This window comes from Podarcis cretensis, assembly GCF_951804945.1.
Source record: "Podarcis cretensis genome assembly, chromosome: 1".
Lineage (NCBI taxonomy): Eukaryota > Metazoa > Chordata > Lepidosauria > Squamata > Lacertidae > Podarcis > Podarcis cretensis.
This window is the reverse complement of record NC_137170.1, coordinates 127,721,823-127,749,632: the sequence shown is the minus strand read 5'-3', so window position 1 is coordinate 127,749,632 and position 27,810 is coordinate 127,721,823. Positions and strand designations below refer to the sequence as shown.

General features: G+C 42.1%; 1 protein-coding gene across 5 annotated transcripts; it reads left to right on the top strand.

Annotated features, from left to right (window-relative positions):
- On the top strand, positions 1 to 25,625 carry SF3B1 (splicing factor 3b subunit 1). 5 transcript variants are annotated; one of them, XM_079976117.1, is made up of 25 exons: positions 2 to 148; positions 4,873 to 5,039; positions 5,246 to 5,347; positions 6,820 to 6,934; positions 8,743 to 8,822; positions 9,870 to 10,037; positions 10,600 to 10,837; positions 11,338 to 11,550; positions 11,821 to 11,942; positions 13,640 to 13,837; positions 13,930 to 14,031; positions 14,607 to 14,786; positions 15,305 to 15,391; positions 15,633 to 15,903; positions 17,302 to 17,447; positions 17,542 to 17,688; positions 18,275 to 18,400; positions 19,208 to 19,429; positions 20,422 to 20,604; positions 20,701 to 20,812; positions 20,908 to 21,028; positions 21,270 to 21,401; positions 22,584 to 22,856; positions 24,032 to 24,248; positions 24,983 to 25,625. In XM_079976117.1, exons 1-25 carry the CDS (start codon positions 121 to 123, stop codon positions 25,139 to 25,141), a joined length of 3,909 nt encoding a protein of 1,302 aa, XP_079832243.1. In that variant the 5' UTR covers positions 2 to 120; the 3' UTR covers positions 25,142 to 25,625. The 5 variants fall into 5 exon arrangements, with proteins under 5 accessions (XP_079832247.1, XP_079832246.1, XP_079832245.1 ...); XM_079976118.1 differs by lacking the exons at positions 2 to 148; positions 4,873 to 5,039; positions 5,246 to 5,347; positions 6,820 to 6,934 and adding an exon at positions 6,992 to 8,408; XM_079976121.1 differs by lacking the exons at positions 9,870 to 10,037; positions 10,600 to 10,837; positions 11,338 to 11,550; ... (15 more) ...; positions 24,032 to 24,248; positions 24,983 to 25,625 and adding an exon at positions 8,353 to 8,408 and having other exon boundaries at positions 1 to 148; positions 8,743 to 8,819.
- The last annotated feature ends 2,185 nt before the right edge of the window (positions 25,626 to 27,810 follow it).

Sequence of the window (27,810 nt, the reverse complement as noted above, 5' to 3'; positions counted from 1 at the left end):
CCTTCCTCCCTCCCCACACCCTGTCGGTCGCAGATAGCGGAAGTCGACGTCGACGAGTGGGCGGAGCTCGGCGGGCCCCTTCCATCTCGCTCGCTGTGTTTGTCCCGAGCTCCACACAAAATGGCGAAGATCGCCAAGACTCACGAAGGTAAGGGACGGGGAGGGTTGGGCCGGGCCTTCTTCTCCGGCTCGACTCCGGGCCTGAAACCCTCTTCCGCTCCCCCCCCCGCCTCACGCGCTTCGGGGGAGCCGGAGGGCCTTCTTCGGGCGGCCCAACGGTTCGCGCGCCTCGGCCGGGGCTAGGCCTGCGCGTAATGGCGTCGCTGGCGCGGTCTCTTCCTCCTTCCCGCTCTGGCCTCTGCCTCCCGCCTTTCCTGAGGCCTCCAGGCCTCAGCTCAGGAGACCCACAGGAAGCCTAGCCAAAGATGTGGGTGTGTGTTGGTGGTGTTTGTGAGAGAGAAATGCTCTGGACCAGAAACCAGCGTGAGCCGCTACACTCCCCCCCCCCAATTTTTTTTTCACGAAATGAACACCATTTTTATTTGTTTTTATTAGTTTTACAGTACAAACCCGTGCGCGCAACACCGCGTTTCGCAATACTCGCCACGGAGGGCAAGTGCGAAAAGGAAATGGGCCCCTCACATGTAATAATACTCGCAAGAGGCGTGCAGAGGGCCACGATTTCCTCTATTTCACTTCACTTCATGATTTTGGTGGTTTTGAGTCCGTGTTCAGAGCTCCACTTGTTCTAGGCGCGTTTTGCGACGGGATTTCAGTTTCTGAGCTCTGGGCGCAGTAGTGCGCCTCAGATTAAAACTGCAGAGTGGAAGGAAAGGGGGACCTTTTTTGTGCCCCCAGCTACTCTCTGAAGACTGGAGAAGAAACCCTCTTAAGAATATTATGGGGGGTGGGGCAAGGGAAGGACTAGATCGGGGTAGGCAACCTAAGGTCTGGGGGCCAGATGTGGCCCAATCACCTCAGTCCGGCCCGCGGGGGTCTGGGAATCAGCATGTTTTTACATGAGTAGAATGTGTCCTTTTATTTAAAATGCATCTCTGGGTTATTTGTGGGGCATAGGAATTCAATATAGTCCAGCCCCCCACATGGTCTGAGGGAGGGTGGACCGGCCTCCTGAAAAAGTTTGCTGACCCCTGGACTAAACGATGTCAAAAACGAACATCATATTTTAGCTGCAGTTCATTCATGTTCAGCTTTGTATTCTTGCTATAAAAAAGCCTAGATATTCCGTTGTTGTGCCCATAATCCAGGTTTAAGGTGCCATTTAGCTCCTAGCTTTCATATCTCAGTTTCTAACACTGGTTCAAGCGGAGGTTCTGTTTTTATAAACAGATTTATAGATATTTGTTTCTTCAACAGTGTTTGTATGGTTTTCGCCCGTGGCCTTTGGCTAGTGCAAGAAAGCTTGTTTACTTGCTCTTTCGGCTTTTGACTCAGTTTGCGGAAAGTGTTGCACATATGGTTCTTGGGGAGGGAGACTTATTGCTTAACTTTGAGGGGGTTTTATAGTGGGTCGCTGGGGGGGGGCAGTCCACATGGCCCAACAATGCAATGAAACATACTGAGGAAAGCTGCTAGGAGATGCAGAAGTGAGAAAGGAGGTCAAGTTAGAAGGTGGGGCGGTGTTCATAGTCTTAAGAGGCTTTTCTGCAAGCTTTGTGGCAAGAGCTGTGTGTGGTTTTTAGTGGCGTGTGCAATTTCATAAGCGCATTGGTGTGTTTGGAGAAATCTGGCTTTGCCCTTGGGAGGTAATGGTGAGCCCACCAAGGGCTCTTGTGTTTCACTTTAAGCTTGATACCATAGCAGTTGTCTGCCTAGAAGTTCCTACCTGGCTGAACAGCTGTGTTCTTGTAAGGCAAAAGGGATGAATTTCTTACTTTAAAATGTTATGAAGGGATTAGCTTTCCAGACAAGGACACTGAACGAGTTTAATGTGGAAATGTCTTTTTCCCTTAAACCAGGAATGATGCTGTTGTAACTGAGTAATTAGTAATATACTTTATGCAGATGGCAAAGAACATTCCCGTGTTGATGTGGATAGAACCCTGTAGCAGAGGAAATTCTCCACTGCTTTCCACAAATGCAGTAACTATAAAAGGGTTAACCATGTCCCCTTTCTTCTAACTGAAGCAAGTACCGGTACATAATCTCTTTCCTTCTGTGGTTCCGTACTGGAGTTTTAATATATAGACGCTTTCTTTGCAAAGATGTGACTACTGTAGATTAGCATTTAATCTCAAACACATTTACTCGAAAATGTCAAATTGACATTGTCTAAACCATTATTCTAGGTAAGTGTGCTTTGAATTGCAGTATTAGGAACGGTCTTCTCTTTCATGGTTTCCCCATCATATATACTCCTGATCTTGCTGCAACATGTGTTGTTGCAAGGCTTCTTAACATAACTTCAGTGTGAAATTATAAATTATAAGCTTGTTAAGTATAAGAATATATAATTAATTTATGGTGCAGTAAGCCTAATCACAATAATACATAGTGATCTTTATTATTGAGATTGGATGAGTTTACTTTTATTGTTAAGTGGAGATTAAATGTGGGCACCTCAGCTTTACTATTGAATGGATTTTAGATGGTTCTGTTGGAGGCAGAGTGTTCTTAATAGTTGGGGTATGCCCAGTTCCATTATGTCATATTCACGATTCAGAGTTAGACAATCCTATTGTTAAATTAAAAAAATAAAAGTGCAGGTCTGGAAAAGGCTAGATAACTTGAACTCAGAAGTAGGGGGCTGAGTCAAATGAAGTACCCCCTTTAACAAAAGGGCTTTTCTGCCTGTGCAGCAGACCGCCTCTCTCTTGTCTCTCACTGTGCACCTCCAAATCTATTCTCGGCTCCACCAGTACCTCGGAACAGATTTGGAGAGCATGCAGGGAGAGGGGAGAGAGATGAAGTCCTGTTGCACAGGTGGAATACTTTGTTCTAATGGTATGGCTTGTTGGATGCAGCCCTAGAGCAGCATGTAGTAAAATTAATTAATATAGTTTAACAAGAATTAGTTCCTCTCTTGCTTAAACCTCTTACTGCAAGCCATTCTGTATGTAATATCTTTTGAATAGGGAAATCGTCTGGGCAGGCCAACTATTTGTATTTGTACTAATTGTGCCATACCTGGTGGTTTGTGCAACTTTTTGCTGATAATGAGACAAAATCGGACATATACATGCAATTGGGGTTAAGTGCTGCATCTTTGATTTCGCAGTTTTGGCTGTAGCAAGTTGTGGTGTACTGTATACTGGGGACCCCATTTGATAATAGCTTCTGTAGCAAGAAATTACTAGAACAAAAGAGGCAGGTATAGGATTTTGAAGCCCAAATGATAAAATCTTCATTTTGTTTACTAAAGTGGTGTTCTTAACGAAAACAAACACACACAACCATTGATTTCCCAAACTAGGAAAACAATGAGTGCAGTAGCTTGCTCTTATCCTAATTGTATTTGTAAAGATGGTTCAAATAATGTTAATATAGCTATACTTTAATAAAACCAACAGTACAGTTCTTGTTTGTAATATAGGAAATGTAGCATGGATAAGAAACTTAAGTATTGTATACATCTCATTTTCAACTAAAATTTAACACCCCCCAAAAAAGGAGAGCATTTTTATTTTTCATAGCTTTCTGGAAATTTTACATCTCTAGGTAAGAATGCATTCACCCAGGCATGTGGGGGTAAAGGATCTTGAAAGATAGGTTTCCTGTAACTTAGCAGTTATTAGAAATAAGCCTATTTTGTTAGTTTTTAGGGTTTTTAATGTATTTGCTGCCTTGGACTCCTTTGGGAGGAAAAGAGGAGATAAAAAACCTAATAAGAATAATAACCAAAAGTGGAAGCAAAACTTTCAGAACTCCCAACTCCTAACTGTAGAGGAGGATCAGAAAGGAAGCACAGAAGACTCACTACGGCTAATTCCTGTTAAGTTATATCAGAGTGACATGCAAACATGATCATTTTAGTGCATGTTTTATTATCTGGGTATACAGTATTTAGAAGGCCTACAGGAGAGTTGTCATAGTATGACCTTACAGTAGGCAGATCCAACAAATCCTGCAAGTGAGGCAATATTTTATGAACAGTGATAATAATAGTTAATAATAGAAGCTTAGAGTTGGAAGGGACCTTGGAGGTTATCCATCTCCCTCATCAATACGACTGCAACTTTCCTAACAAAAAGTTATTTCATCCTCTGTCAGGCCTTTTGTCTTTACATAAGCCACACTGCTTCCTAGGAATATTCCCACTCTCCTGACCACACCCCTTCTCTGTGCCCATTTCAAGTCCTTTTGCTGTGCTGTATTGCACCCTTGAACTATAACAGTGCATCTTGATTGTCTGAATGGAGGATTTGTGGGGGTGTTTATCTCAAAACCTTTGATGTGTGTGACTGGAATGTCTCACCGTACAAAAGCATTAGGTTACATCAGTGATGGCCAAACTTGGCCCTCCCGCTGTTTTGGGACTACAGTTCCCATCATCCCTGACCACTGGTCCTGTTAGCTAGGGATGATGGGAGTTGTAGTCCAAAAACAGGGGGCGGGCCAAGTTTGGCCATCACTGGGGTACATTCATTGGTCCACCCACCACTTGCTTGCAGTCCCAGAAAGGTTTCCCCTTGGGGTGGGTGTCCCTTGATTTGAATATTTCCATTCCTGACAATACTGTAGTTTCCTACATATGCTGTATGTGTTCAGCACTGCAGAACAGTTGCTAGATTGCTCTTTGGTTATGCCTTAGAGAAGTTGATGAAATTCTTCCAGTAACACCTTTGGTCATGCCTTTGTGAATCAGTTTAAAAATACATATATATATTAAAGCATTTGAATCCTTTGTCATAGATATCGAAGCACAGATTCGAGAAATCCAAGGCAAAAAAGCTGCCCTTGATGAAGCTCAGGGAGTGGGCCTTGATTCTACAGGATATTATGACCAAGAGATCTATGGTGGGAGTGATAGCAGATTCGCTGGATATGTAACTTCAATCGCAGCAACTGAGCTAGAAGATGTAAGTACAGCAATACGTTACTGTCAAAACAAAGTCTATCATATTGTTGAAATTGTTCTTAAATGAAAAGGTGTGCAAGTTTTACATTTCCGGCTACAGCTCCCATTTAAAGTTTGAAAAAAAAAAAAAGCCTTCCATCCCGAAAACTATAATTTAAATACAGAAATGAACAATTAATTAAATCTTAAATGTTCCTGTTTGTATAGGATGACGACGACTACTCTTCTACAAGCTTGCTTGGCCAGAAGAAACCTGGATACCATGCACCAGTGGCACTCCTTAATGACATACCACAGTCAACCGAACAGGTGAACTTTTCAATATATAATACAATAAGGCAGTGGAAGCTTCTATTTCCATTTCTGTGAGGAATAATGGGGACAAAATACTCAGTGAGAGATGTGAGAGATTTTACCTGTGGCCGTGCACACGAACATACACACTGCATGTGAATTAGTAATTTATTCTGTAAGCTGCTGAAACCTCCATGCAATTGTGTGCAATGATTACATTTTGTTGTGTGCCACTCATTGTTTTTAAATTTTAATTCTATTGTTTAACCTGACTTCTTCATTTAGAAGCCACTTAATAGTATTAAACTATGTGGTGTACAATATTTTTTAAAAAACCAATATGATTAAAAGTACAGCCTAAAACCAATAAAACATTGATATAAAAATAAAATAGGAACATGGGGGTTGAAATTTAAACGGGTCTAATCTTACGGGTCCAGGGAAGCAATTCATGGTTATTGCTTTGTGTATGGCAGGGGGAAGAGCGTTCCGTAATGCAGTTGCAATGGCAGAAAATGCTCGATTTCTGGTCATTGTCCAATGCTACATTATAGTATATTTTGCCACCCCCATCGTTCTGCCTGGACACTGAGGTCCAGCGCTGAGGGCCTTCTGGCAGTTCCCTCGCTGCGAGAAGCAAAGTTACATGGAACCAGGCAGAGGGCCTTCTCAGTAGTGGTGCCTGCCCTGTGGAACGCCTTCCCATCAGATGTCAAGGAAATAAACAACTATCTAACATTTAGAAGACACCTGAAGGCAGCCCTGTTTAGGGAAGTTTTTAATGACTTGTGTTTTAATGTATTCTTAATCTCTTGTTGGAAGCTGCCCATAGTGGCTAGGGAAACCCAGCCAGATGGGCGGGGTATAAGCAATAAATGGTTATTGTTGGGGAAACCCAGCCAGATGGGCGGGGTATAAGTAATAAGTTGTTGTTGTTGATGATGTTGTTGTTTTGCCTGGATGATCTATGTCACCTTGGAGGTTTGTACAGGGGAAGGCAGGTAGCCCGGTCCTTACTTATTCAGGACTTTATGTATAAACAACAAGACCTTGAACATGACTTGGGAGCTGTTTGGCAGCTAGTGTAGTTCCCACCGAGCAGGTTTAATATGTGCTTGTCCAGGTGCTCTGCTTAACTGTGCTGCAGCATTCTGCCCCAGCTGCACCTTCTGCACCAAACATAAGAGTCATTTGGCAAAAGACACCAGCTGTGAAGTTTACTGTTGGCAGTGAAGAAAAATTCTTGCTCTGGAAGGGTTTTATAGGGAATAATGATTAGCTGTTTTTAAAATAAAAGCTAAATTAATTTGTAAGTGGAATATGGAATATAATCAGCTACGAACTGTAGTGAATTGGGAACACAATTTTCATTCAGCTAAAGTAGTCTTTCCTTTAAGAGGAAATAGGAAACCTTGGGGAAATTTCCTTATCTTTTTACATTGCTGGCTCACAAAAGAAAACCCATATTTTGTGTTTCTGGTTCTTAGTATGATCCGTTTGCTGAGCATCGCCCACAAAAGATCGCTGATCGGGAAGATGAATACAAAAACCGCAGGCGGATGATGATTATTTCCCCTGAGCGTCTTGATCCTTTTGCAGATGGTAACTTACTTTCTCTTTTTCACTGGATCTTACGAGTTTTGTTCCCTTAAAATTGTCTTTAGCCCTTTGATTTCTGTTGGCATGCTTATAAATTCAGGAATTTTTAGTTTATGTAGTTTTAAGAGTTGGTTGAAATCGTAGTTTGCCATTTTGTTCATCTTTTATAATACAAATTTTCTTTCCAGGTAGAAGGACAAGAAAATAATGAGCCATTGCCATAGAAACACAAAGGGTTAAAGGTTTCTCTTTTTTCTTTTTTGCTTTGGGTTATGTATACTATACTTTGAGCAACTTGTATATTTAGTGCTCAAGAACCTTCCAGCTTTCTGGAAGGGTTCAGTCCAAAATTAGAACACAAGAGAATTGCTGCTTTTAAAATGCTAAGCAAACATGGCAGTTCATTCTCAGTAGGAAGATTAGCTACATGAAGCAAAAGTAACATTGAGAAGCTTTGGTACTTTTTAATAGTTCAAGTCTGTTCTGATGATTTTAGACTGTAGGTCAGTGCAAGGGGCAGTAGTGGGCCTGATGGAAATTTTCCTCAGGTGAGTCAGCTTGACAGGTAACCTGAGGGCACCTGTTGGTTAAAACTATAACTGGTTGCAGGTTTTTGTAAATTAGCATTTCAGCCTGCATGAATTGATAGGGATATGGATTTTACTTGCTTAACTGTCATTGATATAAACATGTATTGTCAGAATTCACAGGCCCATACTAACTGTCCTTAATTTCTTTCCTACAGCAGTACTGCTATATGCCAGTCCTGTCTGCATTCTTAAGGGTGCAGTTCAACACATCCTGTGTAGATAATGGTGAAAAAGTATCCCAAAGGAAAGTCCTTATCAAAGCTAGTGTCAGAATGACACTGCCAATTGGGCAATGATCTTCAGCATAGAAAATGTATTAAGAATTTTATTTTGTCCTAAATATTAATGCTATACTACATGTATAGCCAATCTGCACATTAAGAGCAGTGCATCCTTGCTAAGTTTGTTTCTATATAGTTGGGCTTCTGTAAAATATTTAAAAGTTAGAATAAAATTTAAGATATAGATTGGTATATCTTACGATGTGGGAAAAACAATCATTTGCCTGTGAGTATCCTTATAGTGAATATAGTTTATTGGAATCAGCTCACAATGTAATAATTGTGCCTTCAGAATCAGTGGGGGGAGAAATTGTGTGCTCTTTAAATGAAGCCCTTTAACATGTCACCACAAAATGAGAATCTGGGAATGGTTGTCCAGATTCATCAAAGCATATACGCTGGTCTGTATGATAAAAAACAATTTTGAGTTATCTAGGTTTACAATAGTTCGTAGTCAGATAGCATAGGCTTTATCAGCTTGAACAAGGTAATGTGTTGCTTATAAATATCTTTCCAAAGTGTTACTAATGGTAAAGAGATAATTTTCTAGGCTTCTATTCTGCTGCTTGAAGTCAGAACTGCTGATGGAGACAAAGGCACGAAAGTGTACGTATTCCGGATTAGCAACCCAGGAACCCATCACTTCTGAAGACTCTTTTAACTGTGCTGTCATTTTATCATTCTTATCTCCTTTAAAAAAGATATTTGTTTTAAACTGTTGTAGTTATGTTTGTGTTCAAACAGGTTAAATTGATCAGCAAAGTGAATAAACGTAAGATACATGTAATCTTTTTTTTTAAAAAAAACCAATTCAGTCAAAACAGTAAAATTAATTGATTTTGGCATAACGTAATATTAGAGTAGGGCAGTTTTAAAAGCCAACTTTTCCTAATTTCCTGTACTTATTATACTTCTGTCCTGTTGCTGTTCTCTTCTGCAGGAGGGAAGACACCTGACCCTAAAATGAATGCGAGAACATATATGGATGTTATGCGTGAACAACATTTGACAAAAGAAGAGGTGGGTTAAAATTCCACTTTAAATTTTAATTGGTTGCAGTCTAGGCTGATGATCAGGCAGCTTTTGAGAGCCCACCGATGCTCAGATATCTCATGAATTGGCTCTCCTCCCTGTCCATCCTCCATTGACCTGTTTGTGCAATTGCATGAACAATTTTAAATTTTCCTATATGTTTTGGAGGAACACCATGTTAAAGCATTGTGAGGAAATTAAATGATGGGTGGCTCACAACTGCCCACTGTGGATCGTAGTGCTGTTGCCAGTAAGTTCACATATGGAGGCAGCAGACATTGAAGGCACCCGGAAGATGGCCAGGAGTTCCTCAACTCTGGTCCTAGTGCAACTGCATTCTTGGTGGACAATATGTGCAAATATTGCAATACGTTCTTGGTGGACAATATGTGCAAATTCAGTGAATTGAGTGTTGTGGATTCAGCAAAACAAATGTTATCATGGTGAATCTGCACATGTTTTTAGGAAGAAAACATTTAATTGTCTTGTTCTTTTGGTTGAAACATTGAATCTGTTCACAAATAAAAATCCAGGCTTCCGAGACATGGTATGGAGCACCAGGAGCAACCTTTAGGTTCAACGATTCCTTCCTCCTATCCCACGCTTGGATCCAGTTGAGCAGGAAGAAACCAATTTATTGTCAGTTCAGACGTAATGGCAAAGGATTGCTTGCACTAAGCAGGAATATATAAGTTAGGGAATCTGAGCGAGGGAGCCCATGCCAGGGTTTGGAGGATCAAGAATATTTTGAGTACGTCCTGTTCAGTGTAGCCTGTTGATATTTTTGGCTAAATTATTTGACATTAATAATTGGCAGATGCTTATCTGCAGAATTAAGTTATAGCAGCAAAAAAGAAAGAAAAAAAGATCGCAATTAGGGGATAGCCAACTGAATAGCTTACAGGTTTACAAAAATGCAAATAAAAGTGTAGATCAAAAGATTTGAAAAGGCTCCACTAGCACAGGAGTGTGGAATTTATTTTAAACTGACAGTATTGGAGGAATAAGACCTTTATTTGTTTTATCTTTTAACAGAGGGAAATTAGGCAGCAACTAGCAGAAAAGGCTAAGGCCGGCGAACTTAAAGTCGTCAATGGTGCTGCGTCCCAGCCACCATCAAAACGCAAACGGCGTTGGGATCAGACTGCTGACCAGACTCCTGGTACCACACCGAAGAAATTATCTAACTGGGATCAAGCCGAGGTAAGGGTGTGATAATAGTGGGTGCTTGTCTCAAGTCATTGAGTTCTGGGGTTTCACAAGCCTTTGCTGTATGTAGAGCTATCCTTTTTTCTTACTTTGTGAATTCAAGGGCCACTGCCATGTGACCCTTGGGCCACGCCTGGCTTACAGCACAGAGAACAGTTAGGTAGTATGGATGGCATGGTATGCTCACCCATTTCACAGATTTCCATGGAGAGGGTAGAGTCCCCAGCACTTTGCCTTCCCTTTCATACAAACCAGGCACATATAGCAGTGTTCCCCAGCCTGGTGCCTTTCAGCAGTCCAATTGGCTGAGATTGGTGGGATTTGTAGTTCAAAAAGAGGGCATCAGGTTGCCTTAGGATCTCTCAACCAATGTAATGCTGTAGTGTGGAATATATAAAAGCCACAAAGGTGAATGACAATACCTGCTGGGTTAAAAAAAGACAACCAGTGATCTGCACCTGATAGTTGATGTGAATTCCCAAGTATTTTGCAATCTTAAGTACTTTTTGCAAGTAGTGCAATATAACACCTGTTGTTTTTTTTTTGTTTTATTCAGACCCCTGGACATACTCCGTCTTTGCGATGGGATGAAACACCTGGCCGTGCAAAGGGTAGTGAGACACCTGGAGCAACACCTGGATCTAAAATCTGGGATCCAACTCCTAGCCATACACCAGCAGGAGCTGCAACACCTGGGCGTGGGGATACTCCTGGGCATGCAACACCAGGCCATGGAGGTGCAACTTCTAGCGCACGGAAAAATCGATGGGATGAGACTCCCAAAACAGAAAGAGGTATTTTTATCATCCTGATCTGTTATTTGCTTGTCAGTGTACATGAAACCCTAAGGCCAAATCCAAAGCACCTCAAGAAGTTCTATGCAGTCGAGAGGGTTCTGGATGTTTTTCTCAGGTAGCAATCTCCTTTGTTACTATTAATACTAAGAAGAATGTCAATTCTCTGTTAGATGTGTGTGTCTTCTGACCAAAGGGGACAAAAATAATCTTCCATTTTAGCAGGTGGAACCTCTCAGATGTATTTAAAGAAACTTATTTTAATCTTGATCTCTGAAATAAAAGCTAATAAAAGGATTGCAGTCGCTTAGCAAAGCTGAGTATAACTAAATACAGCTTTACTTATTTGTGAGTAACGTTCATGATTGCATTTGAACATCTTGGGGAAGTATGAGTTTTGAAAAGGTTCTTGGAACCTGCAGTGAGTTTTCACTTTCAGAATAGATCATCTGTCTCTGTACACTGGAATCAGTTTGAAGCAAGTGGGTTTTGTTTTACAGATACTCCTGGACATGGGAGTGGTTGGGCTGAAACACCTCGTACTGATCGAGGTGGCGATTCCATTGGCGAAACCCCAACCCCTGGGGCAAGCAAAAGAAAATCACGTTGGGATGAAACGCCTGCAAGCCAGATGGGCGGGAGCACCCCTGTGTTGACACCCGGCAAAACACCAATTGGCACACCAGCTATGAACATGGCAACCCCCACGCCAGGTATGCTTGAATTATTTTTTTAACAGCCCAAGTGTAAAACATGCTGGAACTCAGCAAAGACCTAATGAAATAGAAAAGCGGTTTTCAAGCTTACTCTGCTTATCCCTAAAGGGGGGGGGGCGTGCAATGCTTGTCTGCTTAAATAATTCGAGCTTGAAATTTGGTTGTGTGCCATAATGATGTATATACGTCTTTGCTTGTTGCGCCGTGCATTTGAACAGGGAGATCATTTGACGCAGTTAACAACATAATCTGTTGATTTCAACGTAGGTCACATCATGAGCATGACTCCTGAACAGCTCCAAGCTTGGCGGTGGGAAAGAGAAATAGATGAGAGAAATAGGCCCCTTTCTGATGAGGAACTTGATGCCATGTTTCCTGAGGGATACAGGGTAAGCAGATGGACCCAAGCCATCACTTGCAGGATTAGCATGAACTTAGAAAATGTTTTCCTTAACTTTAACGTGCCTTGTTCAGGAACGGAATATTGCCTGCATGTTGTGAATCAGGACCTGACTGATGTATCTTCTCTGTTCGTAGTAACCTAATAGTTTTTGTGCCTGCACTTTGAGCGATCCCTTTGTTATTTTGCTTTTAAAAATCTACCATGAACGGTCTCAAAATCCTGGGTGGAATCCAGCCGTTTCCTAAACTTAACCATGGGAACCTGGATAGCTCAGTGGGTTAGAGCATGGTGTTGATAACGGCAGGGTTGCAGGTTTGATCCCCATATGGGACAGCTGCATATTCCTGCATAGCAGGGGACTGGACTAGGTGGTCCTCAAGGTCCCTTCCATCTGTATATGGTTCTGTGATTCTATGGGGCCTAACCCAGAGGAGTCTTCTTTGTATAGCTGGGTTCAGTTCAAAAGCAGTTTGCACTGGAGAGCAAGGTGCTCTTAAGGGAGAAGCAGTCTAAAAAGCCCTTGTGCTTAGAATTAGTTGCTCTCTCACACACTCTTTGTGGAGATCCAGTGTCGTGTAGTGGTTAGAGCGGTGGACTCGTAATCTGGTGAACTGGGTTCGCTTCCCCACTCCTCCACCTGCAGCTGCTGGGTGACCTTGGGCTAGTCACACTTCTCTGAAGTCTCTCAGCCTCATTCACCTCACAGTGTGTTTGTTGTGGGGGAGGAAGGGAAAGGAGATTGTTAGCCGCTTTGAGACTCCTTCGGGTAGTGATAAAGCGGGATATCAAATCCAAACTCTTCATCTTTAGTTCACACTAGCCATGGTCAGTGCTCTCAGTCTGAGGCGCTGATTTCTCCTTGGCAAAGCTGCTCAGGGTCTCCAGTGTCATCCCTTCCAGAGCAGCTTAAGTAGAGACAAAATTGGAAGATGAGCACGCTAAATTCAGTACGTGAGAGTTGGGCAAGATTTTAGAGCTGGCTCGCAGCACCTCATTCCCAGTGACATTAAGGAGGCCTCTGCACTGACGCACAGGCTTCTTCTGGGCCTCTTCCAAGAAGCTGAGAAAGATGATTCCAACTGGCTGAGATCCGACAGATTGGACAGAGTTGTTTCCTGAGCAGGCTCTTGAGAAGTGGCGCTGCTCAGGTGAGCAGCAGCCTGTAAATGGACACTTCTGAGCCAGTTGGGGGCAGTGTGGTTGCCAGTTGGCGCATAGCTGTTTGTGTTTAACAATTTTAATCAGAGCTAGGCGACCAGTCCGTGACCAGAAGGAGGAGGAGGAGTACCAGGAAGAATGAATGAAATTTAAAGACTATTTACTTAAATACGTTAAGATAACTTAATTGGAAAAACTTGCAAATATCAGATAGGCTTAGGATTTAAATATGTGATGTTAGAGAATAATATGCTTAAAATTAAAATGAAAAGAAAGAAAGATGTTAAGTGATTAAGTTAATATGAGAAAAATTGGTTTTGGTAAACTGTTACAATGATATACACTGAAATACAGCTAGGGTGATTTGAGGAAGTCACTTAACAATGTTACTAAGATTGGATCAAGTTCAGTTATGATTTTTGTTTGTTTGTTTAAAATTTTGGAAAGTCAATAAAATTTTTGGGAAAAACCACAATTTTAATCTCTCCAATGATTGGTTTGAACACTTAATTTTTTTCATTTTAGGTTCTCCCTCCTCCAGCGGGTTATGTCCCTATCCGTACTCCAGCTCGTAAACTTACAGCGACGCCAACACCTCTGGGCGGCATGACTGGATTCCACATGCAAACTGAAGACAGGACCATGAAAAGTGTCAATGACCAGCCTTCAGGAAATCTTCCATTCCTAAAACCAGATGACATACAGTATTTTGATAAACTACTGGTGAGATTTTGGCTTGTCTGTGTTGTTTTCTTACACTGTATGGAGGTTGGTGTTAAATGTGAATTAACCAATGTACTTGTAACTAACTGTAGGTTGATGTTGACGAATCAACACTCAGTCCAGAGGAACAGAAAGAAAGAAAAATAATGAAATTGCTTTTGAAGATTAAGAATGGCACCCCTCCCATGAGGAAGGTAAGTTAGATCACTGCCCCTCTTACATCCACTGTTTTTGCTTACTTAGTCTTGTGTTTGCCCTGTACTTTGTGACTGAATTTTATTATTATTATGTTACATAGGCTCACTTTATAATTTCTTGCCAGAGCTGGTTGGCATTTTTGGTTCCAAGACCCATCATTACTAAAATATTTAGAAGACTGCTTAGAAGAGTGTGGCTGTGTTGATTTAGAAAAATACTTACATAGCTGAGTCATGTACAAAACCTCTAAGTGGTGTACAGCAAAAATAAAAACAAAGATTAAGAACAGAAATCTCATATGCATCTTGCCAGTCGCATAAAATTCAGTTATGATCTTGTTGAGATTCCTGTATTTCAGGGACTTGGAGTAGAGGACCCTTAAGGTTCTTTGCAATTCTACAGAAAAGGCCTGGCCTGTCAGTAAAATGAATCTTCGAAAGATGTCTTTTAAAAAGGAGCATTAAATGCCATAGAAACATATCTCTTTATTTTAATTTTTTGACTTGCTGGGCTTTAAAATGAATAGAGCAGACTGTATCTAATGTTATGCTACATTTCCCCTCTACCATAGGCTGCTTTGCGACAGATCACTGATAAAGCTCGTGAATTTGGGGCAGGCCCGCTGTTCAATCAGATTTTACCCTTGCTGATGTCACCAACTCTTGAAGACCAAGAACGCCATTTGCTTGTCAAAGTTATTGACAGAATCTTGTACAAATTAGATGACCTGGTCCGACCATATGTCCACAAGGTTTGTCTCACTGGAATTTAGTACTTTCATTCTGAATGACATAATTTTAATGTAAGCCTGTGATGTATATATTCAGAATGACAGATGATTGCACTCCGTATTGTGTTGTAGGCTCATAGCTATAAATATATTATTTCCACAATTAAATATAGAAAAAAGCAGTGTTGTTAAAACACTGTTGGTGCCCTTCATTTAGCTGCGTTTAAATTTTGAATTCCAAATTATTAACTTAGGTCTTTAAGTCCTAGTTGCCACAGCTATAATATTATTTTTGGAAGTAGGAACGGTCCTTATTAGCATTAAATTATTAGTGCCAGGTACCAAAGTAGAAGGATAACAGAGAATTGCAATGTGGATTAAATGAATGCAAATGAGGGCTTCTTTGGAATTGGAAAGCATGAAACCTTCAACTTCTATGAAGCTCATTCTTGAGTTTAGCTACTACTGAAGTTAACACAGTTTTAAAGCTGTATTTGCATAAGACCTAAGTGTTTTAACTTTCATTTAACCCTTTTCAGATTCTTGTGGTCATTGAACCGTTGCTGATTGATGAAGACTACTATGCCAGGGTAGAAGGCAGAGAAATTATTTCCAACTTGGCTAAGGTAAACACACCATAAATTCTTTCTTTTTCTTATGCTAATACTAGCAGAGATTGAAAACTTGACCCTGGGATAACATAATAAGCATATCAACCAATCTGACTGCATATTGTGAAGAGGCAAGATATTGTTGCTTTATGGCTTTGAAAAATGAGCACAGGCTTACTCGATCATGAATTTAGATTGTAGAAATGCTTTGTGCAAGTCAGCAATAGCAGCCTGATTGCTTATTTTGTCTTTTCAGGCTGCCGGACTGGCAACAATGATTTCCACTATGCGACCTGATATCGATAACATGGATGAATATGTTCGTAACACAACGGCTCGAGCCTTTGCTGTGGTCGCCTCTGCTTTGGGCATTCCATCTCTGTTGCCTTTTTTAAAAGCTGTGTGTAAAAGCAAGAAGTCCTGGCAAGCTAGGCACACTGGTATCAAGATTGTGCAGCAAATTGCTATTCTTATGGGCTGTGCCATTTTACCTCATCTCAGAAGTTTGGTTGAAATTATTGAGCATGGTAAGTAGATGTAAAATTGCATAGCGTTCAAGTCCTAAAGCAGGGGAGTGCGTTTTAGCTGAACGCTGTTAATGGGTCATATAACAAATCAATGTTGTATCAGGGCATTTTTGATTTTCTCTTTGTAGTAAAGTCTGCTGGGTGTATGAAAGCAAAATGCAGAGAGGAGAATTTGGACTGTTCATAAAATGCATCTTACCTTAGCTCCATCAGCAAAGTGTGCTTTCTGGTTATCACAGTATTGCAAGTGACTAGCAGCTGGCATAGGAGGGACGCAGGTGGTTCTGTGGGCTAAACCACAGAGCCTAGGACTTGCCGATCAGAAGGTTGGCAGTTCGAATCCCCGCGATGGGGTGAGCTCCCGTTGCTCGGTCCCTGCCCCTGCCAACCTAACAGTTCGAAAGCATGTCAAAGTGCATGTAGATAAAAGGTACCATTCCAGCGGGAAGGTAAACGGCGTTTCCGTGTGCTGCTCTGGTTCGCCAGAAGCAGCTTAGTCATGCTGGCCACATGACCCGGAAGCTGTACACCAACTCCCTTGGCCAGTAAAGCGAGATGAGCGCCGCAACCCCAGAGTTGGTCACAACTGGACCTAATGGTCAGGGGTTCCTTTACCTTTTTAGCAGCTGGCATACCAATGTAGTGTGTACTTGGTGGTGGAGATAACATCAGTTTTACAATGTTCTTTTTTTTTTTAATTAACAGAGTTTATATCAGTCTTGACCCTTTTAATAGTTAAGCTATGGGTAGACGAGTCTGCAGTATAGGAGATTAGGATTGGAGGCCATGCTGAAGTTAGGTTTGCAGTCCTGTTTGCTTCTTGGCGTTGTGCTACTCTTCAAGTTAAGACTTCTTTAGACCAGAGACAAAGCTATACCAAGACTTGAGAAGTTGGTCAAGTACTGTAGTCATAGACTTCAGAGTGAGGTGTAGATTTGTGACAGCCTTGGCCAAAAGGCTTACCACCACTGGATTGGGATGACTTGGGATATTCTCGCTGACTTGTTGAGGTCTCTCAAGACATTGCTTTATAGCTCCAAAAATATTTTAACATGAATTGTGCGGGTTTTGGTAAGCATAGGGTGGGATCCAATTTAATGTCTGCACGAGAAGGTTTGAGAGTTGCCATTGTTGCACAGGTGGTAGCACACAAAGCTAAACTGTCAGTGAGTTGCAGTTGTGCCAGTGGGTTCACAATCTCTCTCACAAGCACAAGATTGTGTGCAGCACTTGTGTTGTGTTAAGAAGGGACTCCTGTTCACAGAATGCCTGCTGTGGTGCAAGCTGACTGCCACAACTGGGTATCACCTGAAATGTATTGGTTGTGCCCTGATATCTGTTGACGTCACTTCAGTTGTGTCTCTGCAAGATGAAATGAGCAATGTGTTTGTTTTGCAGGCTTGGTGGATGAGCAGCAGAAAGTACGTACCATCAGTGCTTTGGCTATTGCTGCTTTAGCCGAGGCAGCAACCCCCTATGGCATAGAGTCATTTGACTCTGTTTTAAAGCCCCTGTGGAAGGGTATACGCCAGCACAGAGGAAAGGTAAGCCTGAGTTGCCGCAATCAGCTCATTTTTAAGAGAACATGCCTGGATGTTACTGATTTTTAATCATGTTTCTAAAATTTTGTACCATCAGGGTCTGGCTGCCTTCTTGAAAGCTATCGGGTACCTTATTCCACTTATGGATGCAGAATACGCCAATTACTATACCAGGGAAGTAATGTTGATCCTTATCAGAGAGTTCCAGTCTCCTGATGAAGAAATGAAAAAGATTGTGCTGAAGGTATGCAAATGTAATATCTCCTGATCGTTATTTGAGGCTTTAAAGAGTTGGATGTATGCAAATCACGAAGAAAGTTACACTTCCACGTGCTGGGAGAGATGTATTGGTAAATGTCAATTTTAACTTGTTAATAAAAACGTGTAATATTTTATATAATATTTTTATACTATATTAATTACACCCCATATGTGTGTGTGTGTGTGTGTATGAGAGAGAGAGAGAGAGAGAGAGAGAGAGAGAGAGAGAGAGAGAGAATATATATGAGATAGACATGGATCCTGAAAGGTAATAGTCTCACCGTAGTGCAGAAAGGAATACTGGGATCAAGAGAAATGGGGGCTTGCTTAAGATCAGCCCAATGAGTTTGTGCTTGAGCTGTGCTTTGAATCAGGAGCTTCCTGGGTCATGCTGTTGAATGCATTTTTTAATTAGTTGCCTTATAAGACAGTTTTTTTACATACTGCTTTTCCAGAATCATTTTGTCTATTTGAAATTGGGTATAATGAAACTTTTATCCTAACTTTTATCCTAACTTTTTCTTGAGGAGAAGTAGGGTATTCATGTTGGCTGTTTCCTCTCCTTCCAGGTAGTAAAGCAGTGCTGTGGAACAGATGGTGTTGAAGCAAACTACATTAAAACAGAGATTCTGCCCCCATTTTTCAAGCACTTTTGGCAGCACAGAATGGCACTGGACAGAAGGAATTACAGACAGGTACTGTTGGCTTCTTAGGTTTTGAACAGATTTGGAAGTGTGTTGGAAACAAGCAATATTTGTACCATCATGGGTAGTTATAAAGCAGTTTCAGAAGAAACCATAAATGCTAATTCTGGGTGGATTACTGGAAGCCTTATTATTCATTTCAGCCATTTGTGTACCACTTCACACCTTAGTCTCTAAACGATGGACAGTATGGTTAAAACAATAAAAGAACCATGTTTACACTACTGCTAGTTTTAATACAAACTTCAAGTTGCATAGTTTTTTTTTTTTAAAAATAAAATTTTTATTAATTTCCAAATTTTTAACATACACAAAAACAACATAAAAACAAACAAGTTGCATAAAGTTTGACAGTTCTTACTCAGTGAGAATATTCAGCTCAGATATGCTGTGTTTCAGCTACTCACATATACTATAGTAGTGATGCCACCAATAATAGAATTTTAGGACTGCAGTTCTATGCATATGTCTTAAAGAGTAAGCCTTTTTGAACATAACAATTACTTCCAGGTAAATATGCATAGGAGTGGGTTGTAAGTTACCCATGCAGAATTATGAGTAAATAAACTTTCCATTGCTTGCAGATCAATCTATAGGGCCTAAACTAATAGCAACCCTGAAGTTTCTGTATTTCCTGCATACTAGCAACCTCCCAAAACCTAATTTTAACGCTCACCCAAACTCTTTGTTTTTTATTCCTAAAACATAGTTTTGCTTCTATTTCTTTTTGGGGGAACAGAATAGGGGTGGTATGGAACTTGCTTATTAAAAAAATAAAATAAAAATTGTCTGTTTCAGTTGGTTGACACAACTGTGGAGCTTGCAAACAAAGTTGGAGCAGCGGAAATTATTTCCAGGATTGTGGATGATCTGAAAGATGAAGCTGAGCAGTACAGGAAGATGGTTATGGAGACGATTGAGAAAATCATGGGGAATCTGGGAGCAGCTGATATTGACCACAAGCTGGAAGAACAGCTTATTGATGGTATCCTGTATGCCTTCCAAGAACAGACCACAGAGGTATATGGAATCACTCATAATTTCTATTCATAATTTCTATTTCTAATATTTGTGTCAGAAAGGGAAAATCTAGACTTCAGAATTAAAAATTTAGCAGTAACATAGTCCATGCTCAAAAACAGCCCATCTGCACAAACATTCCCACAAGTCATATGGGACTCTGGGGGTCATAAAAGTTGCTATCCCTGTACTTGTTAGGGGGCCATAGGAGATATCTGACTGAGCCCACACACTATTTTATTCCCAGCCTAACAAATGACTGGCAACAGTCATCTGGATGGAGGGAGAAAGTACTCAGGCTGCAGCCACAAGGTCCCTCCTGTCTTTGATTTTGAATGAGTTGAGGTACTTGTGATGCTTGTGTCAGTTAAACCCACTTCAGTATACGTCCCTACTAAGCAGCTGTCAATGGTGAATTGTTTGTTTCCATTTTGGGGCTCAAATCAGCTTTTACCATTCTGCTGGCGTGATGATGCAAGAGTTCAGGGCTGATACCTGAAATTGTGCTTGACTGTCAAGTAATGACAAAGATAAAGGTAAAGGAACCCCTGACCATTAGGTCTGGGCTGCGGCGCCCATCTCGCTTTATTGGCCGAGGGAGCCGGCGTACAGCTTCCGGGTCATGTGGCCAGTATGACTAAGCCGCTTCTGGCGAACCAGAGCAGCACACGGAAACGCCGTTTACCTTCCCGCCAGAGTGGTACCTATTTATCTACTTGCCCTTTGATGTGCTTTCAAACGGCTAGGTTGGCAGGAGCAGGGACTGAGCAATGGGAGCTCACCCCGTCGCTGGGATTCGAACCACCTGATCGGCAAGCCCTAGGCTCTGTGGTTTAACCCACAGCACCATTTGCGTCCCTATGAGAAATGTAGATGAGGTCAAAACCTAGCCTATCAGAACGAGACAGCGAAGCTAGGAAAGTCAAATAACCTCCAATGTTGGTGACAAAACAATACTAAGACATTCTGCTTTATAACTTCTTTGTAAACAGGACTCTGTGATGTTGAACGGATTTGGAACAGTGGTCAATGCTCTCGGCAAGCGAGTTAAACCGTACTTGCCCCAGATCTGCGGTACGGTTTTGTGGCGTTTGAACAACAAGTCGGCCAAAGTAAGGCAGCAAGCTGCTGACCTGATATCCCGTACTGCAGTTGTCATGAAGACTTGTCAGGAGGTAGATACTTTTCCTTATCACTTTTCTTAAACATTGCTTTTGTGTCTAGAGACGTTTGATTACAAGCTGTTGTTGCTTCATCTTTTTTGTTCATAGGAAAAATTGATGGGACACTTGGGTGTGGTATTATATGAGTACCTGGGTGAAGAATACCCTGAAGTGTTGGGCAGTATACTCGGAGCACTTAAAGCTATTGTGAACGTCATAGGTAAGTGTATTTTTGATAACAAAAACAACAAAGTGAGTTTTTAATTTGGAAGGACAGAAATTGAGACTCAAGGTATCCTTTTCTATGTTGAACAGGTATGCACAAAATGACCCCTCCGATTAAAGACTTGCTGCCAAGGCTCACACCTATCTTGAAGAACAGACATGAAAAAGTCCAGGAGAATTGTATTGACCTGGTTGGGCGTATTGCAGACAGGTAAATGATTTTTTGTTGTGGTTAAGTGTACAGTTAACCTTCAGGTCTATATTGTGTAGAGTATCTTTTATATATGTGTGTACTGTAATTTCTTTTGCACTTATTAGTACCTCAACATTTGTTGTAATGTTCAGTCCAAAATAAATAGTGCAACTACATCTTGCGGATCTAGGTGTTTGCGTAAAAGGTTTCAACTTCCTTTTCTTCATTAAAAAATACTGTTCCTCTCTCTTTTATCCAGGGGGGCAGAATATGTTTCTGCAAGAGAGTGGATGAGAATCTGCTTTGAACTGTTGGAGTTGCTAAAAGCTCACAAGAAAGCCATCCGAAGAGCAACTGTGAACACATTTGGTTATATTGCAAAGGCTATTGGGTAAGCATTTCCCTTATTGTATAAACACACAGCTCAACACAATCTACCATATTTGTTCTGTGTACAAGACAGGGCTTTTTGCTAAAAGAAATTAGTCTAAAATTGGGAAATCGTCTTATAGATGAATGGTGAATGCACAGGTATTCAGGTGTGGGTGGTTCTGGCTCGGGTTCGAGCTCTGGCCCGATTTCTTAATTTTCTGTTCAGAAAAATACGCATTACCGTATTTTTCGTCCTATAGGGCACACCGGCCCATAGGACACACCTCGGTTTTTTTTTGGGGGGGGGGAAATGAATAAAAAAAATTATTCCCCCCCCCCCCAGCCACGGCTGCCGCCCCAAGCCTTGCGCACACTTGCTCTGCGTGCTTCGGGCTGCAGGCTGCCATCCCAAGCCTCGCATGCCCGGCGGGACCTCCCGCCGGGCGCGCAAGGCTTGCGGACACTCGCCGGGGCTGCAGGCTGCTGCCCGCAAGCCTTGTGAGCCCGTGGGAACTCCCACCGGGCGCGCAAGGCTTGCGGACACTCGCCGGGGCTGCAAGCTGCTGCCCGCAAGCCTTGTGAGCCCGTGGGACCTCCCGCCGGGCGTGCAAGGCTTGCGGACACTCGCCGGGGCTGCAGGCTGCTGCCCGCAAGCCTTGTGAGCCCGTGGGAACTCCCGCCGGGCGCGCAAGGCTTGCGGACACTCGCCGGGGCTGCAGGCTGCTGCCCGCAAGCCTTGTGAGCCCGTGGGAACTCCCGCCGGGCGCGCAAGGCTTACGGATAGCTTCCTGAAGCCTGGAGAGCGAGAGGGGTCGGTGCGCACCGATGCCTCTCGCTCTCCAGGCTTCAGCGAAAGCCTGCATTCGCCCCATACGACGCACACACATTTCCCCTTCATTTTTGGAGGGGGAAAAGTGCATCCTATGGGGCGAAAAATACAGTAGATACTTTTGAGCTCTGCATCTGACTGAAAAAAACTGGAGAAACAGTGGGTATAAGTTAGTGAACCAATTAGAAACCCACAAAATGTAAATCCCATCGAAAATTTGATGCTGCATTTATACCCTTTTAATTGATATTAATCTGTGTGCATTACATATTACAAGGAGCAAGTATGACAGGCCTTACCCCAAGGGACTTAGTCTGTGGGTGCCATAGTTCCTTTATTTTAACTTCTTTTAATGCCTTGTTCTTCTTCCAGACCACACGATGTGCTGGCGACGCTGCTAAATAATTTGAAAGTCCAAGAAAGACAGAACAGAGTGTGTACAACAGTAGCAATAGCTATTGTAGCTGAAACCTGCTCCCCTTTCACAGTGCTGCCTGCGCTTATGAATGAATACAGAGTTCCAGAACTGAATGTCCAGAATGGTGTATTAAAATCACTTTCCTTCCTCTTTGAGTATATTGGAGAAATGGGAAAGGACTACATTTATGCTGTAACCCCATTGCTTGAAGATGCTTTAATGGACAGGCAAGTAAACTCCCCTCCCCAGGCTTAAACTGTGCTACTGTCTTCATCTTTCATTTGATGCACTTCTTCTGGAGAATATTAAATGGGGGACAGACACAAGACTTGACTTGCTTTCTAGGCATGTAATAAGCAAACACTGGAAATATTTGTAAAAGCAAAATTGACCAGAATACATGATAAGCAGCCTGTGTGAGCCACCAGTTCTGGGAAGAAGGAGTGGGACTGATTTTCCTGGATCCCAAGTGCCTTCCCCTTCCCTGGAGGGATGGATGTTTAGAATCCCTGCCTCTTTCTCTTCAGTATACATAAAGCAAGCTTAAACAATTGCCACATTGCTTGGCTGAACTTCATTTACATAGCTGTGGCTGGAAAAGATGGCGCTTGGTGTAGCATAGCTTTCCACTTTTCTACTCTTTTTGGATGATTAACATCTGCCCAGGGAGGCGGTAGTTAAGCCACTCTGAATTTATCCCCTCCTGGACTCTGGGAACTGTTCCAACTGCTAGCCTGTTACCAATTTTTTTTTAGCAAGATCAACACTGGATACCAGTCTGTTTCTGGGTACAATGTGAAATGTTAGTGTTAATGTATGAAACTCTTAAGTGGCTTGGGGCTAGAATGTTTGAAGGCCTACCAACTCCCACATGAACTTGCTAGATCTTTAAAATCATCTTCAGAGGCCCTTCTCAGAGTTGAGAGATTAAGCTGGTGGTGTTTGAGGAAATCTGTGAGGTACCAGCATTGTCATTTGGGTGCCAGGTTATTCTCCAAGACTTCACATGGTTAGGTGGCGTCTGCCGTTTAATTGTTCCCTTAAATCATTTTTTATTATATTTCCCGATTATTACAGCTGCCTGCTTATTTCTTTGTGCTTTTTCTCTATGCCATTGTGTGAATTTTACTGCTTTTAACGTGGTTGGTTTTTATTAATATTGTGAGTTGCTGAAATGGTGAAGCAGTGTATAAGTATCTAAAATGATTGTGGCTCTCACCCAGACATACTGAGTTGAATCTATTGATGAGTGCAGCAGGGAGAAAAGAGGATGGACTGTGGTTTTAAGAAGCTAAATGTCACCAAAAATAGGTTAACTTCCAACATATAGTCATGTTGTAACATACATTCTGTCAACCTGGCAAAAACCAACCTAAACATGCCTGTGCAATTTCCTTTTCAGGGACCTTGTTCACAGACAAACCGCTAGTGCTGTAGTACAACATATGTCGCTTGGAGTATACGGCTTTGGCTGCGAAGACTCTTTGAATCACTTACTGAATTACGTGTGGCCCAATGTGTTTGAGACATCACCCCATGTCATCCAAGCAGTTATGGGAGCGTTGGAAGGACTGAGGGTTGCTATTGGACCTTGCCGAATGTTACAATATTGTTTACAGGTAAATTTCCTTAAGTAAAAATGTTTGGTTTGTGAGCAGACTTTGGAATAAATTCCATGTCGCATTTTTGTCAGCGTTCTCAGGGTGACTTCTATGAACAAACACGATAAGCTCACCTGAATAAATCAGGCAAGGAAAAACATTGGTTAAATATTGCACGACCGTAAAACGGTTAACGAAGACAGGGGAGTTCTTTGACATATTAAGAACTATTGAAATACAATTGTAGTAGTAGAATGACTGCTGGAAATTTTTAATTATAAGACACCTTTTTATTTTGGGGCATAGCTCATTCCTGATGACTTGCCTTAAAGCATCGTATTTAGGAAGCCTTGATAAATCATTAGCTGAAAATAGTCACAAATCAGTGTAACATTTGGTTTGTGCTGTAGCTGAGCTAAAGAAGACAGTGGTTGTGATGGGGGAACCCTCTGGGTGGATGTGAGAGGTTTTATGCATCTGCAGTGTGACTTTCGCCACTCCCATCCTCTGTTCCACTATACAAGATGTTTTTAAAAACGTTGAGCCTCAGCAGCTTGCAAGTTTCTTGGGGTGAATAGAGGGTTAGAGAGGTGAGGAGAGGTATCCTCATTTTGTATATATTTAGTTGTGAACACCCTTTGCAATGCCTAGGATTGTGGCTCCCTATGGATAAACTGTCATTTCTTTTAAACAAATTAGGGGGGGGGGAACCTTGGCAATGTGATTTAATTCCCCTACTTCTATTTTCTTAGGGTTTGTTTCACCCTGCCAGAAAAGTCAGAGACGTGTACTGGAAGATCTACAATTCCATCTACATTGGTTCACAGGATGCTTTAATAGCACATTACCCACGAATCTACAATGACGAAAAGAACACCTACATTCGTTATGAACTCGATTATGTCTTGTAATTTTATTTCTCATTCTTTTTTTGTGTTTAGTGCACAGCTATTTCACACTTGGTTCAGATCTGGTGATGTACAATTTTTAAGACACCGCAGATCACCGTAGAGCGGATCAGAGGCGCAGAGCTTTAGAAATCCAGTAGCATGATTTTTACATAACATGTCCTTGTTGATTTTGATGTTAAAGCCAGTAGTGACCAAGAGCAGTGATTTACAGAGTACTGGAAAGATTTCATTTTGGATTCATCTTGATGAGGATTTAGATTCCATTCCTTGTGTTTAAAGGGGCTGTTTATTTGAGAAATAAACATTTGTGTATAAAATATTAATGGTTATGTGTGTGTGTGTGAGCATTTTTCAGAAGGGAGACACTTTAACAAGTCTCTGATAGATCGTCAAGCAGTTTATGTAAAAAGGTGGCATACTGCATTTTAACCCTCTTTGTCATACCCTAGCTTTTGAATAAATAAGAGAAATGTTCACATTTTGATTGTGGCGTCTTCTGTGCTTGCTGTGTGGTTGATAAAATCTACAGATTTTGTACTAGCTGAACGGTAGTCAGTTTCTGGCTTCCCTGACTCAATTCTTTTTTCCAAACCCCTCGCCAAATTTCTTATTCTCAGCAACTTTTTATTCTTGTATTGTGCTGCTCTGCTGTTTTCCGTGAAACTGAGGTGAGATGTCCTAGGAATACAAAAGAGGGTTTTTTTCACTAAACCTGGGAAAACTGGTTGATGGCTCTTGATCCTTATGTAGAAAACTCTGATAAAGAGAAAAAGCCAGTAGACTGCCGAGACAAAGAACAAATTATTACAGTGGTACCTTGGTTCTCGAACTTAATCCATTCCGGGAGTCGACTCCCAAAATGGTTCAAAAACCAAGGTGCAGCTTCTGATTGGCTGCAGGAGCTTCCTGGCACTCAAGCAGAAGCCGCGTTGGGTGTTTGGCTTCCGAAAAACATTCGTAAACAGGAACAGTTACTTTCAGGTTTGCGGCGTTCAGGAGCCTATTTATTCGGGAGCCAAGCCGTTTGAGAACCAAGACACCACTGTACTAGTTTTTGCCAAGGTAAAAAGGTAAAGGGAGCCCTGACTGTTAGGTCCAGTCGCGGATGACTCTGGGGTTGTGGCGCTCATCTCGCTTTACTGGCTGAGGAAGCCGGCATACAGCTTCCGGGTCATGTGGCCAGCATGACTAAACCACTTCTGGCGAACCAGAGCAGTGCACCGAAACACCGTTTACCTTCCCGCCGGAGCAGTACCTATTTATCTACTTGCACTGCATGCTTTCGAACTGCTAGCAAGCCCTAGGCTCTGTGGTTTAACCCACAGCACCACCAGTAAGGAAGAGTTCTGCAAATTGATAGTTAGATTATTTATATTTTCATCTGCTCGGAAGATTTGTAGTAAACAGCATAAATGTATGAAATACACTATGAAAGAACAGGCCCTTTGTTTTTGATAGAGCAAAAGAGAAGTGTAGGAAATGCGTACCAGGTGAATAGTGACTTCAATTTGTAAGCATAAAAACAAATTATCCTTTAGTCTACGCTGGCATGATTCAATGCATAGAGGTGATATCCAATGTGGGTGTGGCCGCTTGCAAAATGGGACTTTTTGTTTCTCTTCTCCCTCCCCTCCTGTGCTGTCAAAATCTGCTTCAGATGGTCCTTCAACCCTCAGGGAGAGGGAGAAGCAGCAGAAGCCACATTGTTCAGGTAGACACTTGTTCACAGCATCCTGGATCTTACTGGATCCAGGCAGTGACTAACCTGGAAAGAGATCTTGGTGTCATGGTGGAGATCTCTGTTAAAATATCGACTCTGTGTGCCAGCTGTGAACAAGTGAGATTCCAGGGTCTTGGCGCTTACCCAGAGTTTGTGTTTGCTTTGGAAATTGGGCACAGTGGAGACTTGTACTGTATTTTTGAACTATGCTTTATTTACATACATAAATACAGCCTGAGTCGACAGTGGAGGGGTTCCCAGCATTCACATCTCAATATTATTCTTGGCTCCTGTCTTAGCAGCAGCAGGAACTAGTCTTGTTGCCTGTCTCTTTGTTCCAGCCACCCCACCAGAAGCTCTGTAGGCCTCCCTTCTCCCCTGCTTTTCAAACCTTGCACAGATTTCCTTCAGCCTACGTTCAAGCTGAAACCTAAACCTTTTCCCTGCCTGCTAACATGCGCAGCTGGAGGAGGAGCCCATTTGACCTTGTCTGGCCATCTCACCTTTTGATGGTTCATCAGCAGCCTTTGTCCTCTGCTTAATGGTCCATTTTAGCAGCTATGCCAAGTTGGCCTGGGTTGTAGGCATAAAGTAAATCCAGGGGTTTTAGTGAGTGGCACAGATTAATCAAACTTTGATTAATTATAACACTAAAACAATGAATTTTGGGGATGATCTGGCACTCTGGAATTTGGATGAATATGCATAACATCAGGATAGTGGTTGCAGAGAGCTAACTCTCCTTAATAGGGACGCGGGTGGTGCTGTGATCTAAACCACAGAGCCGATCAGAAGGTTGGCGGTTCGAAACCCTGCGACTGGGTGAGCTCCCATTGCTCGGTCACTGCTCCTGCCAAACTAGCAGTTCGAAAGCACATCAAAGTGCAAGTAGATAAATAGGTACCACTCCGGCGGGAAGGTAAACGGTGTTTCCATGCACTGCTCTGGT

Excerpts from the sequence above, each read along its gene's own strand:
- SF3B1 (XM_079976117.1), top strand. The coding sequence starts at position 121 with ATGGCGAAGATCGCCAAGACTCACGAAG. Across the intron at positions 5,040-5,245 it reads CAGCAACTGAGCTAGAAGAT|GATGACGACGACTACTCTTC; the intron begins GTAAGTACAGCA and ends CTGTTTGTATAG. Across the intron at positions 15,392-15,632 it reads TTATTTCCAACTTGGCTAAG|GCTGCCGGACTGGCAACAAT; the intron begins GTAAACACACCA and ends TTGTCTTTTCAG.